Consider the following 14,604-nt stretch of genomic DNA (forward strand, 5'->3'; position numbering starts at 1 on the left):
AATATCCTGGAACTACCTCCAGCTCTCCTTAGAGATGCTGACCCCTGCGGAAGGGCTGAAGGAGAGCTACACTCCCTTCCACTCTTTGCAATGCTGCTCCCCATGTTTGTAGCACTGCAAGAGGAGGGACACAACTGTGTGACAACAAGGACTTCCTAGTCAGGTAAAGAGCTCTGCACTGTGGGGTTCACATGGTTGATACAACTGTAGTTTCTGCTAGACCAGTGTCTTCCATCCACCAAAGAGAGTGAGGAAGGAGACAGCAGCCAATTATCAGGAAGCAAGTTTCAGCTCTTCTCAGAGATGCAAAAGATGCCATTCCCTTTTTCTCTGCTACTCTCAGTCCTGCTTTATGTGACTCAACTCATGGGTCACCAGTTGCTCAATAAATATTGATGGGTTAAAAATAAAATAACAGAACTACTTGATATCACCCCCATCAATTCACATTGTAGTTTAATCAAACCAGACAAAGAAAACCCTGCATACATAGCAAAAGTTTATTCATCACTATGATTTCAGAAATGGTTCCATGAAGAAACCACTATTTTTATTCGCAGCTGTTGTCCCACAGTGCCATGAGATCTTTGCTAATGTTGGGAAATAACCGTATACAACTCAGTCTACAGATTTGATAGACACATCTTAATGACTAGGCTGTGTTGTCATTGTTTTGATTTGTCATTGTACAGAGAGTGGGCAGTTAGAGAAAGCTAAATTGTCAGCTGAAGGTAGGAAATCCATGCAACTGGTCCATGGCTTAACAGGGTGTGGAAATACGATAATGGGAGGGCAGGAAAGAAGCTGTAAGAATGTACTGTAAGTCTTATGGGAAAGGACCCATAGCAGTGTCCCACCATTAAATAGCTCTGCCCACGGAATAAACATGAAGAATGGTGTCTTTTATCCCGCAAAGCACAGTGGATAGACCTCAAATCTAAGAAGGTTCCCAAATATACCACATGAGCATCCCTTTTCTAGCAGATGTTATTATACACCAAATAAACAGATTAAATAGAACACAACATTCTTAGACAGTTAAATATGTCATAAATTGCTTTTATTCAGCTGCATACAAAAAAGGAATAATAGTTGTTCTGAATAAATGAAATCCCTTAAAAATGCATGGAAGACCTACAGAGATGCCAGTATCTCTAGCAAAATTGTATAAATGTATAAAATTGTAGAAATTATCTCCAAGAGTAGGCAAATATCACATATCCATGGTCCATTAAAATCACCTCAATCTTTCTGCAAAACAAGGTTATTTCAATCTGCCTTATCCCTCAGTTTTTTCTATGAAACACTGCTGAGTGTATCTCCCCTCTCTATTCGTTTTCTATATCACTTCGTGCAACCTGAGAATTTTCCCTGTATATCTACAATTGTGGCTTCCTCCCTCCACACATTCTCAATACTTGTAATACAGGCTGAGAACCATATGGAATCATATAGATTGTTTATTCTGAATGTTTCTCTAGTACCCTTCTATTTCTCTCCTTCCATTCTGTGCCAATCTTCTGAAGCATGTATTAACTGCTAGGTATCAGGCATTGTACCAAGCTCTAGAAATGCACATCATAATAGCAGACAGACTCTCAGGTGAGCATCAGATTATCTACAGGAGCAAAGAGAAATATGAGTGGTAAGTAGCACAACAATGACTAAAGGAGGGTTATCTTTCCAAGATACAATTACCTCACCCTGTCTTTTAACAGTTGCCCTTGTAGACTCCTGCAAATGAATTTTTCAATATATTTCATGACACTCTTCTAGCAAAAACCTAAGGTGTTTCCTCATTGGTCATTGTCCACAATCTCAGAAGACTTTAACATGACTACAACATTCTAGAGTGTAGTCTGATCACTGTCTTCTTACAAAATGCCTCCATCCCTTGGATTTCAGGATTCTGTCCTGTCTTTGTTCTCTGTTATGCTTTATGTCTAGGTGTCCCCCACCAAGCCTTATGTGGTCATAGGTTTTTTTGCAGAGGTGGCTATATCTAGAGTGTGTGACTGATTTGTAGGGCAATGCTGGATTAAGGATGCTAGGATCAGTCCATTGATCAGATTGGCACCACCTTAATCCTAGTAGACTGGATACAATATAAGGAACAGAGGCCAGGCATGGGGGCTCATGCCTGTATTCCCAGCACTCGGGAGGCTGAGGCAGGAGGATCACTGCGAGTTCGCGGCCAGCCTAGGCTACAAAGTGAGCTCAAGGCCAGCTTGAACTGTATAGTGAAACCCTGTCTCAAAAAGACCAAAAATAAATAAATAAATAAATAAATAAATAAATGGAACAGAAAGAGGCTTGTCTTCCCCTCTCTTGTTGCTTTTGCTATCTTCCACCACCCTAGTTACCATGAACTGTTGTCCCTCTTCCATGTGCCACCCTGCCTTGGAGCCAGCGGATTGCAGACTGCAACCTCTACAAACTGTGAGCTAAGTAAACATCTCCCCCTTTAACTTTGGGTGCCAGGTATTTTGTCTCAGCAATGAGAACAGTAACTAAGACATTTTCTGTCACATTTTAGGACATGCTTTCCCCTTTAATTTATTTCTATTCTATTTTCATCTTAATTTATCCATTCTTTCAAAACCGTACCTTCATCCCTTTACTCTTATCTATTGGCACATATGTAATGGAAACTCTTATCTCTAAGAGCTTCATTTATCAACCTCAAACACCCCTAAATTTCTCTATTTCATCGGAGTTCTGGTCCCATAGCATTACCATCTGTTCAGCAGTGTTTCACATCCATCATTGTTAAACATCAAGCTGGCCTTCTCTCCACAGCCCCTACCCCCTCCTCAACCTCCCCATCCCTGTTACATCTGGCCAAAATCAGAAGGAATGTTGAGTCTTGACTCTTCTCTTTCTATGCATTGGAAAATACCTTACTCTTTTTCTTGCTGTTGTTTCAATACCGTTAACATTTAGCTTCTTGCTTCTGTTCTCATTGCCACCAGCCCAATCCTGGCTTCTTAAATACAGCTTTTTGTTTTGTTTCCTCTGCCACTGTAAACATATTGGGGCACTGTGTCTGGTTTCAGCCTTTCTCTGGTTCATTCAGCTTTTCATAAAGTCGCTGTTTTAATCTTTCGGCACTATCATTTAAATAGGCAATATGCAGCCAGTTCGTAGCTTCTTTTATCTCTCTGTCCGTCTTGCTTTTCTTTTGTTCTTTCCTACTGTCTATACTCAGCCTCATTCCTGAACTTTCCCTTCCAGCATCTCATCATTTGTCTAACTGTATCTGAACATAAAAGTTCTCATCAAATCAGGGTTTTACTATCCACCCTGCATTGTCAACATCATTATCTCTCTGCCTTGGACTATCCCTCGAAGTGCTTACTCTGCTATTCTTTACAAATTTTAATTAATATTCGGTTTAAATAGCACTTCCTTCTAGATTAATTCCAACCACACACCTTTTTATGTAACTCTGTGAATACGTAACTGTCCTATAAATTGAGGCTAATATACGCTTACATATTTCCAAAATGGCTACAGTATATCAGTCTTGGTGACATATTATTTTGCATAGGACATATGCATCCATAACATTTTAATATAAAGTATCATATTTTTCCCATGTATGTCTTACTTACATACCTCTAAGTAAGCTGTAAGTTCAGAAACCTTGAATAATGATTATCAGCATATGCGTTGTGTGTACTGCTTCCCAACTCAACTGCACATGTGGAACTGAGCAAAAAAGGAGGATTATTCCACTTCTGTTCAGACCGCACATGGCATTACAAGGGTAACTTCAATCACTCATGCCTGGTTCCTACTAATTTAACTAACAGAGTGAGGCCTAGACATCAAATTTGTAAAGGTTCTCTTTCTATATTCACTAAGGTCTCAGAACTACTAAGATTAGTGCATGTTTCAAAGAGTTTGTAGTACAGGAAGATGTTGGTGGTAAACACCAAAAACATGTTGGTATTTTCTACCCCAAGCTTCCGCTGGTTCAGAGATTCAGTATAAAACATGACTGGAAAATCCCCTTCGCATTCCTCATTTTCCAGAAACTTGACTCTATGTGATTCATAGCTCCACACCTATCCACTCATGGATGGCTTGGACCACTCACACCTCTGCCAAATCTAAGCCACACTCAGACATTCAGTCCTTTGTAAGAAAAGCTCTAGATGCTGATTCAGCTTTCAAGCATCCTGTTCGAAAGCCCTGAGGAGTGTTCATGGATAGGAAGGACAGTCACTGCCAAAAGACACAGATTAATTTAATAAATTACGACTAAGCAATCTATGGTGACATCTGTGTTTCATGTAAGTCCTTAAAAATCCTTGTGACCTCACTTAGTAAAAATTCTACTGTGGAAATACAGCAATCGTCTATATTTGATAAATGGAGAGACTGAGGTTGAAAGCATTTAAATGACTTATCTTAAATAATCTGCTTTTTGATCAAAGTGAGATTAGCATCTTACCTGAGATTCTAAGGCTTTGGTGAGTTCTCAACACAGCTTTCTTTCTGACTATCACCTGCCATATTCTGGAGCACCACGCTAAGTGCTTTAGGAGTAAAATGTTGTGCATAGACATTACGGCTCTTACCTGCTAAAATTCAGTCAATTTAGGAAGCTAGTATGTATAGATTCAATTGGTTTATCATAAAATCACCTCTTTCTGTTTCTCTGTCTCTTGGGTACCAAGAAAAGCACTTTCAAACAGGTTACTGTTTCTAAATGTTGTTGCCATAATTTCTGAATATCATCTTCTATATTAATGGATGGATTTCTATGAGAGGAGTGTCAGAAAATTCCCCTGAGAAGGTGTTCTTTGAGCTGGGTTGTGCACAGTGAATTACCCTTGGCTGTTTAAAAGGGAATCAGAAATGGAAAGGTCCTGGGGCAGGTAACAAAAAAGATGCTTTCAAATAAATGTGGAAGAAAATGATTCTTTAAACTGATATTTAGAAGTTTAAAACCTGTGGGATTTTATAATAGACTATTTGAAAGGCAAAGAGAGTAACAAGAAGGACATCAGTATTTCTGAATAGATATGCACAGTATCCACTGATGTGAAGGACCATCTAGGTGACTCTCCTTGAAAGAGGAGCAACTGGCTCCATTTTAGCTGAGCCTGACTCCATTTCCATGTATTGATATGTACAGAGCTGGCTAGAACTTTTCCTTATCCCTCCAATGGGCTTTAAGCAATGCATATTGGTCTAGTCAAGGTGCTGATGGTGATCTTTGGAGATGGCAGGTGTGTTTCCCCAGAGCCCCTGTTGCTCACTCAAGTGAGGTGGGATGAGGTAGGATGTGTGAGCCAATGCACCATGCTGTTCCCTGGGATTGAGCCTTGGGAATAGTGGCAATGACTTCCTAGGGCTTCAAAGATTACACATCAGAGCTGAAGCACGGACTCCAAAACATTAGATGCTATCTCAGTTGTGTCATGCAGATTACTCTTTCTGCATATCCTTCTCTCTGCATATGGCAGAGGTGATTTCAGGCCTCCTACCTAGCCCAGCTCATGGCACTCTTACAGTCACTTATCCTCAAGCCACTCCCTTCTTCACAAATGAATAAAGTCTTGGTTCAGCCCAAGATATAGGCCTGTGTTTGAGATAGCCATCATCATGGCTGGACTTAGGACCCCTTAGCTCCCCATAACTACAAATATGTCTTAGCATCTTTATTCTCGCCATGGGTTGCACTGGATGTGGTAGATTCGAATTGACTCACTAGAATTCCAATAACTTTTCGTGGGATTACAAATATAAACTTCCTTGGCTGTGAGGAGGACTGGGAAGGGGTCTCTATATGCTGAGATAAGAAATGCAAGAAGGATGCCGTGCTAGGGATTATGTGTCCACTCTGATTTCAGAGTTCTAAAACTTTGAACTAAAGGTGCTGTGTGGGATGCAATTTAACATTCTGTGTCAAAGGACACAAAAGAGTAACAAGGAAATTTTCAGAACAGAGAAAATATATGCAAATTAGTATTCAATAAAGTGCTAGTATCCAGACAATATAAAGAACTCCAATAACTCAACAATCAAAGCAAAACAAAAAAAAGTTATAAAGAAATAACCAAAGGACCTCAATAGGCTAGTCTACAAATAAGACACGAATAGCTAACAAGAGTATGAACTGATGCTAAGCATAACTGATTACTAGAGAAATATAAATTCAATCCACATGGGGTATCATCTAACACAAGTTATGATGAGTACTAAAAAAAATAGGCAAACAAAACAAGTACTGGGAAAAGAGGCAGAAAATCTGGAAGCCCTGTGAACTAATGACAGATGTATGAATTGTGCAATCATCATGAAAATCATCATGATGGCTTCTCCAAAAATTTAAAGTGTAATCACCAAATGGCCTGGCACTACTCCTTTTGGATATAAACTCAAAATTTAAAAGGAATCAAAGAGATATTTGTACAACCATGGTCATAGCAGAACAGTAGAAGCAACCTCAGGGTCCTTGGATGGAGGAATGGATGAAGAAATTGTGTTACATAACCCATGGGAATGTTATTTGGCCATGAAAAGAAATTTTGATACATGCTACAACACATATGAACCTTAATTACTTTACACTAAGTGGAATAAGTCAGATGTAAAAGACTACTACCATAGGTTTCAACTTCTATGAGGAATAAAGTCCTAAGAAAAGAAAGTGACTTTTGGTTTTCAAGGGATAAAGGGAGGTGGTTATGATTACTTAACGGATACAGTATTTCATCTTTGTAAAATGAAAAGTTACATAAGATGACATGAATATATTTGACACTACTGAATTGTATACTTAAAAATATTTACAATGGTAAATTTTACAAATGTTTATTTTACCACAAATAAAAGCTTTCATTTACTTTTTCTATTTTAAAGAGAGTAGTACATGAGAAACAAACCAATAAAAAAAATAGAACAGTAGCAGCATACCAGTATCACAAACATAAACAAATCAAAACAAAAACATTCAAAGTGATACAGGGTTTCAAGGCAAATTAATACAAATCAACAGTGGTTGCTACATTGCATATCGCTATCCTCAACTACATTGCTCAGATTACCAGATGTAAGAATGAAAGATTGCTCAAACCATCAAAGAGAATAAGAAAATAATTCTTCAATCAAACCTTAGAGATAATACAGAGTTTCACTAAACAACATGGTAGGAGTTCACCATTGTAATTCCATTGCATAGTGTTACCTTCAAATCAGTTGCTCAGACCACTAGACACAGGCATGCACAGTCGATCAGAACATAAAAAATTGTGAGTATTAACTGTTCATTTCAATACGCTATCAGACAACAGCAATACAGCCATCGCAGCTATTCATAGATATATTTATGTTTTGCCTCCCTTCTTTCTTTTATCTTCTTTCCCTCATCCTAAAAGCTTTTAAATGTTAAATAAACAGCATGAAAGCTAGCTAGTTAGCTAGCTAGCTCCGTGCGTGAAGAAAGCTGAGGACTGCAAATACACGTTTAAGGAACATAGAGACAATAATTTTCTCACATTGCTTTATGTTCTTCTCCCCCCTCATCCTTAAAATCCCGAATCACTAGCGATTCTCTAATTACAAGCTCTTTCCATCCCATCACCTGACTTGACACAGAAGTCTGCTTTCATCTACCAAGAGACAACAGTTTAAAAATTTTGAAGGAATAGCAGATGTGAATATTTGTAGCTCTGCTATACCGTGCCAACAAAAAAGGATCTCTATGTATGCCTCTAATTTCAACCCCCATTAAAAATGACAGATGTGGATAAAGAGGGAAACAATCAAACTAATCCTCTGGGTGAGTATCTATGAAGCCCATGAAAGAAAAAGTCCACTGTTCACACACCTTGCTGATCAGCACCCTCCTCCCTACCTTGTCTGCGCACGTCCTCCACAGCAGCCACCAGCTCTTCTTTGAGATCTTGACTTTCCTTAGCGATCTGTTCGCCCTTTTCCAGGAAGTTCTGAGTGGCTTGCTCCACAGATGCAGCCAGGACATGGGCTTTCTTTGACCGCCCTTTCTTTTTACCAGATGGACCTTTGTTGCTTGTGTTGACCAGTGTTGTGACCTAAAATACAAAATAAAAGCTGTGAAATTACTCCACAAGACATTCTAGAAATATGCTATCTCTTCACAATTGCAAAATGTTACATTTTACTAAATCTTGGGATTTAATTATTGAATTATGAATGTATGCCAGAGAGCCTCATCAGTGAAAGCATGGAATTACACGGGGTTAGCATGTAAATAAACAGTTGTTATTTGTTTCAGGAGGAAACAAAAGCATATGAATCAGTAGAAAGGTCAAATTTGCCAGTTGACTCAAGGTTGTGCTTTCATAGCTTACCAAATACTGTTCTCTTTGGAGTAAACAGCCTCAGGGGTGAGAAAAACAAAGCAAATGTGGAACCACCTCTATGCGCCAAGTTAGAAGTAATCTTCAGTACTGAGCTAGGTAAGACCTGGCCGAAATGAATGAACAATTAAAAAGTGGGAAGCAATCAATATAATGTGATGTCTCCTAGGACTTTGGAAGATTTCTGCTACTGTAGCCTCTGTCTTATAATAAAATGGTAAATTTGATGCGAGGGGATTAAATGATGCAGACTTAATATTTAGTTAACCGGTTAAAGTTTCCAGAATTGAAATTAGATTGACATTTATTATCATTCCTTTTCTAAGTATCATAATTTGAGTACATATTTCAACTGCCAAATGTCTTTTAGCAGTAACTATATCTAGAACCAATTTGCTAACACAACATTTAATATCCTTCAAAGAACTTGTTATCTCTTATAGATTTCAGAACCTTTATTTTCTATTAGTGACAAGTTTGAAAGCTGCTCTATATTCTGTTCAGCAAAAAGTGCCAGTCTTGTTTAAGGCTGGATTTTTTTTTTTTAAATATAGCTTCATAAGAAAGTGGGTTCTGTGTTTAATTTTCACTGCCATTTATCCTGGTTAGCAGACTAGACATTTTCTTAGAGGTTATCAAGAAAGCCAGTCCACAGAAGAGTTCCAAAGGCTGTAGCTTCTGATGTTTACTCCAAATCCAGAGCAAGCAAAGCCATTAGTCAAAATGACAATTAGTGTCCGGCCAGTTTACAGGGGAACAGATAATACCAAAAGGAAAGAAAAGTATTGACTAAATGCATGCTAAAATGATTAATACAGGTGGAACCAGTACTAGGGAAGTAGCTAACAGTTTTGGGTGATATCATATTCAGCTCTCTTGACTGGTAAATAATTCGATATAGTGAACTAAATAAAGACTCCCTAAGGACATTCAGACATGAATATTGAACCAAAAAAGAAAACTACACTCATTCCAAATAAAAATGTCAGATGGTGGTTTAGTTGTTGCAGTACGGTACATGTTCCAGTCTTTTCAGCTCTACTCACAGCGAGCCACCCTTTAGGGAAAGGGAATTGGTCACATAGGTTGCTTTTCTGAGGTGCAGAGGTGTTTCTCCTAACGAGGATTTAGTCTAACCCTTTAACATGCTACCTTTCTGGGAAACCCAGCTCTCCAGAACAGCCAACACTTGGAAACATGAACATAAGCCCCCATGTTAACAGACTAACTCTAAAATTTCAACTTACAATATACTCTTATTATCTAAGAGAGACACTCCATACTTCCAGTTAGCTTTTATTTACTCTCATTGTACGCACAATTGTGAGAATTTCTGTGACACATTTTTTAGACTTCTCCAATGAGAAAAAAAATAGAAAAAAAGCAGTTAATTTCAGGTATACTGAAAGGGGTAAGAAATGGAACATGATGGTAACTATAAAAAAAGCTCAATGACATCACGGGTTCACTTTCCATAAAGGCAAACAAATGTCAGCTTTTCTTTTACTTCACAGTATATTACTGCATTAAGCATAATTTAGGAGATGCTCATAATAACATGCCCGCGTAAACTTATCGCTTAATGTGGAAAAAATAAGCATGCAATATTCCTGGGAAGTTCCTAGGAAAATGTGATTGCTTCTAAAAGAAGCAAATGAACTCAATCCTCTTTCAGTGAAAGCTCTCATTTACTGCTTGGTAGAAAAGCATGGAAGGAGAAAAGAACGAGAAGTGGAAGAAAGAGATGAGCTGCCGTATTGCTCACACCTTCATTTCAGAACAAAGAAACGCAGTAATGGTTGACACTTCTTCACTTATAGGACAATTTTGATTAGAGGACAAATTCAGTAAATTAGATAAGAAAAATAAAGGAGAGATACAAGTTATTAAAAAGATAAACATTACATTACCTTATTACTTATAAGAATAAGAGTCTCAGGAAAATATAAAAGAATTAAAAGACAAGTAGAACTACTATAAAAGTGAAAAGTAAGGGGAATATATACTAGATAAAAAATTAAAATCTAATAATAGAGCAGTACCGGTAAAAAGTATAGTTTAAAATACAGAATTCACAATAACCATGAACTGATATTATCATAGGTAACCATAACACAACATGGAGAACGGTATATGGAGAAAATTGTAAACTTTAATGAAGAAAATACAAGAAGAACTGAATAATGGAGATAACCGTATTTTGGGATGGGAACACTCAAGACTGTAAAGATGTTATTTCTGCCCAGTTTGTTCGACAATTAACATTCAAAGGATTTCCAAAGTAAATCATCAAAAAATCCAAGATAATTTCCTTTCACCCAGCTCAGTTCTGTTCCTGTTGACAAATGAAGGCTGTTAGTGAATTAAAGAAGGATGATTTAGGGTATGCGTAGGCAGGACTCCCGGTGTTCCATTTCTGGCCAGTATATCAACTGTTTGAATAGAAATGTTAAAAGTAGGTTAGATCTGACAGCAAGTGGCAAAGTCAGATCTATATTTTTCGGGTGCAACTGCTCTTGGAAATTCTCAATGTAGCCTTTATCATACAAATTCTTTGACTCTGTCACATTCTTTTACTAGCTATGCAACTTCAGTTTTCATCCTATTAAAAAACATATACAATTATTTTGTCACTTAAAATTTAAAATAAACTACTTAAAAGAATCTGTGAGATGATACAGTATTGTATATTTTCTCTTTCTTCTAAATGATGCTGCCATTTTTACCTTCATGCCTTATGCTTTCAATCTTTTTGAACTGTGCCTATACTTACATCTAAAAGCGAGAAAGTTAAGGTTCATCTACTTTAGTTCTACCTTGGTATTTCACAGACAAGGAAATTCAGCTTAGAGAAGCACCATAGATAAGAAAAATAATGCTCAAATTCAGCTCTATGGAGACTAAAGCTAGGTTATTCATGCATGTTATAATGTAGAATTTTATAACTCAGTTGTCACCTTGTCTTTTACTATAAAACAGAATAAACAGCTGTTAACAGGTAAAGTAGTATTAAAATGTACTTATTCTCCACATTTGTCTCACTACATTTGTTATTTGTATATTATGGTTTGTCCTTTTATTCCATGAGATTACTTAAATATCTTATGAACCCATATGTTTTGTTTCATTTTTTAATTTTATTTTTTTGCTACTGGGAATCAAACTTAGAACCTTATGTTTGCCAGGCAGGAGCTGTGCCACTGAGCTATGTCTCCAACCCTGATACATTTGTTAATATTAGTGAAATGCCCACCACCTACATCATCCTACCTTGCTGCGATGCCTCATGACACCTGATGTGTTCAAGGGTCTCAAGCTAACCAAACAGATCAGGGCTTTTTGTATGGGGTGAGAGCAGCAGCAGAAGAAAAGAATGCCAAAATTATTGTAATTAACTAAATAATATAACCTAGGTCTGTATGTTTCCGGGCTCTTCTGTGGGTAACACAAAGAAAAAATAAAGTAATTTGTTGCTCATTCATGAAGGACATAAATACACTAAATAGCACCAGACAAGGAGTTTTTAATGAAAAAAACCACTACTTAATTCATCTGTCACATAAGCAAGGTACTATCAGAAGGATCAGTTTTAATCAGCTATGCAGGTAGTGTCTGTAGGAGAATAGGATACCGTAAAGAGGTCAAAGCAGCAAGGACACATTTATTTTTCTTGGTACCAGGAACTGAACTCAGGGACTCGTGCTTGCCAGGCAGGCTCTTTGCCAAAGAGCTACATCCCTGGCCCAAGAACACATTCTGATCCAAAGGTAGCTATAGAAGAGGCCCAGTAGCTGGAGCAGGAGATGTTTGTGCTTAGGACTTGACACACAGACTGGGTCTTGGCTGGTGCTAGTTAACACGCACAAAAGCCACAATTCATTATTATATTTATTATTTTTTGTAGACTCATCAATATTTAAAGATTCTAAAGGCAAACTTACACAGTTTCTTTGACATCATAATCACGGAATGTCTAATTTTTGTCATATACCAAGAAATAGATTTTAGAAATGAAGTAAAAAATAGACATTCTATGACTGGAATTGAGAGACTTTTCTGGCCAAGATAATAGTCAGTTATATGTATATTAAAATTATTTTCCACTACATTTCTCTGTCTGTAATTTATCAAGCCAAGCCCTTGGGCACTCAATCATGCATTCATCTCATAGATGGGACATGATCCCAACTATTTCTCCAGAAGTATTTCACTAATGTCTATAAGTCAAGATGAGGAAGAGTGGCTTTCTCTTCAGACACATATTCTTCAGAAGAAACTTGGTTTTCCTCAGAGAATGTTTCAGTAATTTTTTTCTCACAGTTGTATTAAGGCATGGATGAGCCTAAATATTTAAATATCAGGATTCGCTGTCATCCAAAAGCATTTATGAGACAAACAACATTCAGTTTGTTTGAATAAAATGTAGTCCATCTCTTTTTCTCCACCTCGTCCAAATTCGCAGCAACTCTAAATTGAAACAAACAAGCAATGAGAGAAGCAGTATTGTACTGGACAGGGGTACAAATGTATTTTTAAGTTAAACCAGTTATTTTTAGCTATCAGTATGTTAAGTATTTAGTAATCAGTATTTTAAGTTGTATCAGTCATTTTTAACTGAACCAGAAAAACATAAAATTGTACATATTAAGGAGGTATCATAATTTTTGATACATATATAGATTGTGTACTGTTTAAGTCAGGTGAAATAAATCTATCTTTTGAAATATTTTTATTAGTTCTTTACAGTATGGTAGCAATGTTTTCACTAACCTGGTAAGCACCTCTTATCTCAATGGGAGGATAGTACCATGGAGAGTTACAGGAAGCTCCTTGTGTGTGCTCTAAGATTATGTGGTGTGCTCAAAACATAGGGCAGACGTTTAAAATTTCAAAAATATATTACAGTAAAAAACACATACCAGTAACCCTTCTGAAAATAACCCTTCTCATTTCACACACAGTAATCCTATCTTTGTCACTTTCTGAGGCAATTCGGGAAGTTCTCACTCATGAGTGTTCTCAGTTGTGTTGTCTTTGCTTTCTTGATCTCCTGAGTTGATTCAAAACATTTTCCTTTCACGGTCCTTTTGACTTTGGGGAAGAGCCAGAAGTTGCAAGGTTCCAGACCAGGTGAATAAAGTGGATGAGGACATATCATAATGATTTTATTTGACAGAAATCACCAGACACAATAACATAGTGTTGTTATGATGGAGAATGAAACCATTTACTCACAAGAAAGACTTCCAGAGCTGCTTAAGAAAATGACAAGAACAATGGGGTAAGTGTGTTCAGAGTTGTGGAGGAAAATCTAGATGGCTGTCCTGGAAATTTGAGTATTTCACTCTACTTCTGTGTACTGATACATACAGAGCTGGTAAGGATATTTCTTTATCCTCTCAATTGGCTTTAAGCAATGCAAATGGATCTAGCTGAGGTGCTGAGGTGTAGTCTTTGAAAAGCTACAGGTCAGTGATGCTCTACCTTTAGCTGCCAAGTAGTATGCGTGAGGTAGGCCAAGGGATGCCATGCTGTTGGGTGAGATTAAGCTTTGAGAAAGAAGCTGTGACATCTCAGGGCATGATGGTTTCACATCAAAAGTGAAGCACCAACTCCAAAACACTAGATACTGCCCCAATCTATGCTATGCAGATTACTCTTTCTGCATCTTTCTCTTTCCCTGCAAATTGCAGAGATGATTTCAGGCCTCCTACCTACCCTAGCTCACAGCACTCACATATTTCCGACCTTCCTCACAGTCACTGCCCCGAGCCACTCCCCTCTTCACAAATTATTAAAACCCTGGTTTGGATCTGGGTCTTGGTCTTTGTTCCGGTTAGCCATCGTTCAAATTGGACGTAGGACTTCCTTGGCTCCCCACAGCTACAACTATGCCTTACTGTCTTTATGCTCACTGTGGATTGCACTGGAAGTGATAGCTTGGAATTACTTATTGGAATTTCAATAACTTTCCCCTGGGATTACAAACGTGGGCTCCTCTGGACCGTAAGGAGGTCTGGAAGGACTTTATATACAAAGTGATGGGGGAGAATTCAGAGGTGGTGAAGAGCAGTGTTTTGTTTTATTGCAATAAGTTTTTAAATTTTTAAAAAATTTAAACATTCACATTTTGATTACCACTGGCATTGAAGAGCTATTCTTCCTCCAAATGCACAAGAGAAGTTCTATATGATACTAGTACCAAAAATATTGGTCCATCAATTTTATGTAACAGACATTAAATCTGTAA

General features: G+C 37.6%; 1 protein-coding gene across 2 annotated transcripts in view; it reads right to left on the reverse strand.

The window, feature by feature from the left end:
- The window catches only part of Ctnna2 (catenin (cadherin-associated protein), alpha 2), a 1,070,661-nt gene that overhangs the window by 831,222 nt on the left and 224,835 nt on the right, over positions 1-14,604 (reverse strand). For both annotated transcript variants that reach the window (XM_005385453.2, XM_005385454.2), the window contains exon 3: positions 7,871-8,066. In XM_005385453.2, coding sequence (XP_005385510.1) covers positions 7,871-8,066 — 196 coding nt within the window. The remainder of the gene's footprint in view (positions 1-7,870; positions 8,067-14,604) is intronic.

This window comes from Chinchilla lanigera, unplaced genomic scaffold (genome assembly GCF_000276665.1).
Source record: "Chinchilla lanigera isolate Chin_1 unplaced genomic scaffold, ChiLan1.0 scaffold00023, whole genome shotgun sequence".
Taxonomy (NCBI): domain Eukaryota; kingdom Metazoa; phylum Chordata; class Mammalia; order Rodentia; family Chinchillidae; genus Chinchilla; species Chinchilla lanigera.